Raw genomic sequence first — 1,962 nt, 5'->3', positions numbered from 1 at the left:
CCCTGTCCCTGTCCCTGTCCCTGTCCCTGTCCCTGTCCCAGCCCTGTCCCTGTCCCACCCCTGTCCCTGTCCCTGTGGGTTTTATCCCAGTGCCCCTTTGGGGGTTCAAAGCATCATCTCCAGGAGCAGCTCTGGACAGCCCCAGCACTGGAACCCTCGAAGGGCATTGTCACCACATGGGTGCCTTACAGGAGAAAGGCTTCAATAGCAGGGCTGATTCTGCCCCCAGCAGAAGGGATTTAGGCAGTTCTGGTAGAGTGAGAGATGAGGGAGGGAAGAAGAGAAAAGAAAGGTAGGAAGAGTCACCCATGGGAGTCCCCTTTTATTTTGGCACAGGACTTTCCTACTGTCTGCCCTGCCGATGGGTCCAGCACGGCCACTTGTCCCTTGTCCCTTGTCCCTTACCTTCTCATAGTGCCTGTACAGGGGCAGCACATCCTTCTGCCACAGGTTGCCCAGGATGGGCCACGGAGCTGGGCCAGGAGGCAGCCGGCTGCTCCTGGGGTCACCTCTCCAGACCAGGAGCCACAGGACGGACAGGAGGAGGAGGAGGAGGAGCAGAGTGACGAGCAGCCCGGCGTCCATCCTCACCGTGCTGCCGAGCAGGGAAAAAAACGAAGGAATTCCGGGGAGGAAGGTGCCCAGAGAGCAGAGCAGAGGGCTGTGTGTGCCCTCCCTGCCCGGTGCTGCACGGCCCGTGCCGAGCTCCGGGCTGCCCGGGGACCCGAGGCGCTGCCTTGTCCCTGCCACGCCTGTCCCCGCCGGGCTGGGACACGGGCTCGGAGCCGTCCTGGGCACCGGGAGCTCTGTGACCCCGTGGGAGCCCTGGGCAGGCAGCGGCTGTCCCTGCCCGTGCTGCTGAGTCACCTTCGCTCGGTGCTCCCCTGTAGTAGCAGGCAGCAGAGAAGATGTCACTGTCACTGTCCTGGCCGAGCCTTTCATGTCCCCCCAATCGCTGCCCCGTGGGTCACTGCCCTGCTCACCGGGGCAATGACCCAGGAGAGGCTGTTCTGGCAAACAGAGAGGCAGAGGGGGACACTGTGCCTGGACAGTGGGGTTACAATGTTCCACCAAACTCCTTCCCGGTGGAAAATGGATCAGAAAATAGAAAAAACATTTGTTTCTGATATCTTTTGGGGCTCCTCTTGGGCTTTGGAGGAACATCAGCCCAAGGTGGTGTGGTTGTTGGAGGTGTGGGTTAACTCCTCCCTGTGCATTGCTCCTCCAATGTGCCTCTTGCTCTGAGCACCTGCACATCTGGCTGCACATGAGCACATCTGGCACTGGCACAGGTACAGTCACCCCACCGCTGGGCTGAGCGGGCTGGGCACAGGCCAGCTCTCAGGAGAGGATGGCGTTCCTCTTGGGAGAGAACAGGGAGGAGGTTCGGGTCCATGGAAGGGGCCCCTCAGCAGAGGGAATTCCCTGCTGCTGTCAGAGAGGAGCCTGACCTGGGGCACTCCCCTGGAGCAGCCGGGCTCAGCGGTGACACTGACACCAAGGCAAGGGATGTTGTCCTAATGCCACTTTCCCCCGGGCATCCGAAACCCTCCGAGGTGCTCTGCTCCCCTAGGGCTCACCCCTGTGGGGTGGAGGATGTGTGAACACCCCTGCAGCACGTTCCAGGCTGTCCCCTCTGCCAGCCCAGGCTGAGGCAGCCCTGGCAGCTGCTCTCCATGAGGCCCAGACCCCTTAATGCCTGAGCTGGGAGTATTTTTGGTTGCTCTCAATAATGCAGCAGCACTGGCTGAGCAGAGCCTGGCTGTAATTACAGGGCCAGTGTCGTTTGTCATCAGTGTCGCCCTGCTGGCTGCCAGGGAGCTGCAGGGCAGCGCGATGCCAGCGCCCCTGTCACAGCCCTGGGGCTGTCATCGCGCTGTGTCCCAGCTCTGGTGACAGCCCTGGGCACGGAGCGGGGCTCTGGGCTCTGGTCCCTGCGGGCCCAGCCCTGCACCCTCTGGG

At 62.1% G+C, this 1,962-nt stretch overlaps 1 protein-coding gene across 1 annotated transcript in view; it reads right to left on the bottom strand.

The window, feature by feature from the left end:
* Nucleotides 1–585, bottom strand: part of LOC102043152 (cytochrome P450 2C5-like) — a 4,925-nt gene extending 4,340 nt beyond the window's left edge. The window contains 1 exon segment of the mRNA XM_014309849.2: nt 406–585. Within this exon segment, the coding sequence (XP_014165324.1) occupies nt 406–585 (180 nt within the window).
* Between the last annotated feature and the right edge of the window lie 1,377 nt (nt 586–1,962).

Source organism: Geospiza fortis, unplaced genomic scaffold (genome assembly GCF_000277835.1).
Source record: "Geospiza fortis unplaced genomic scaffold, GeoFor_1.0 scaffold485, whole genome shotgun sequence".
In the NCBI taxonomy this organism is placed as follows: domain Eukaryota; kingdom Metazoa; phylum Chordata; class Aves; order Passeriformes; family Thraupidae; genus Geospiza; species Geospiza fortis.
This window is presented reverse-complemented; position numbering and strand designations above follow the sequence as displayed.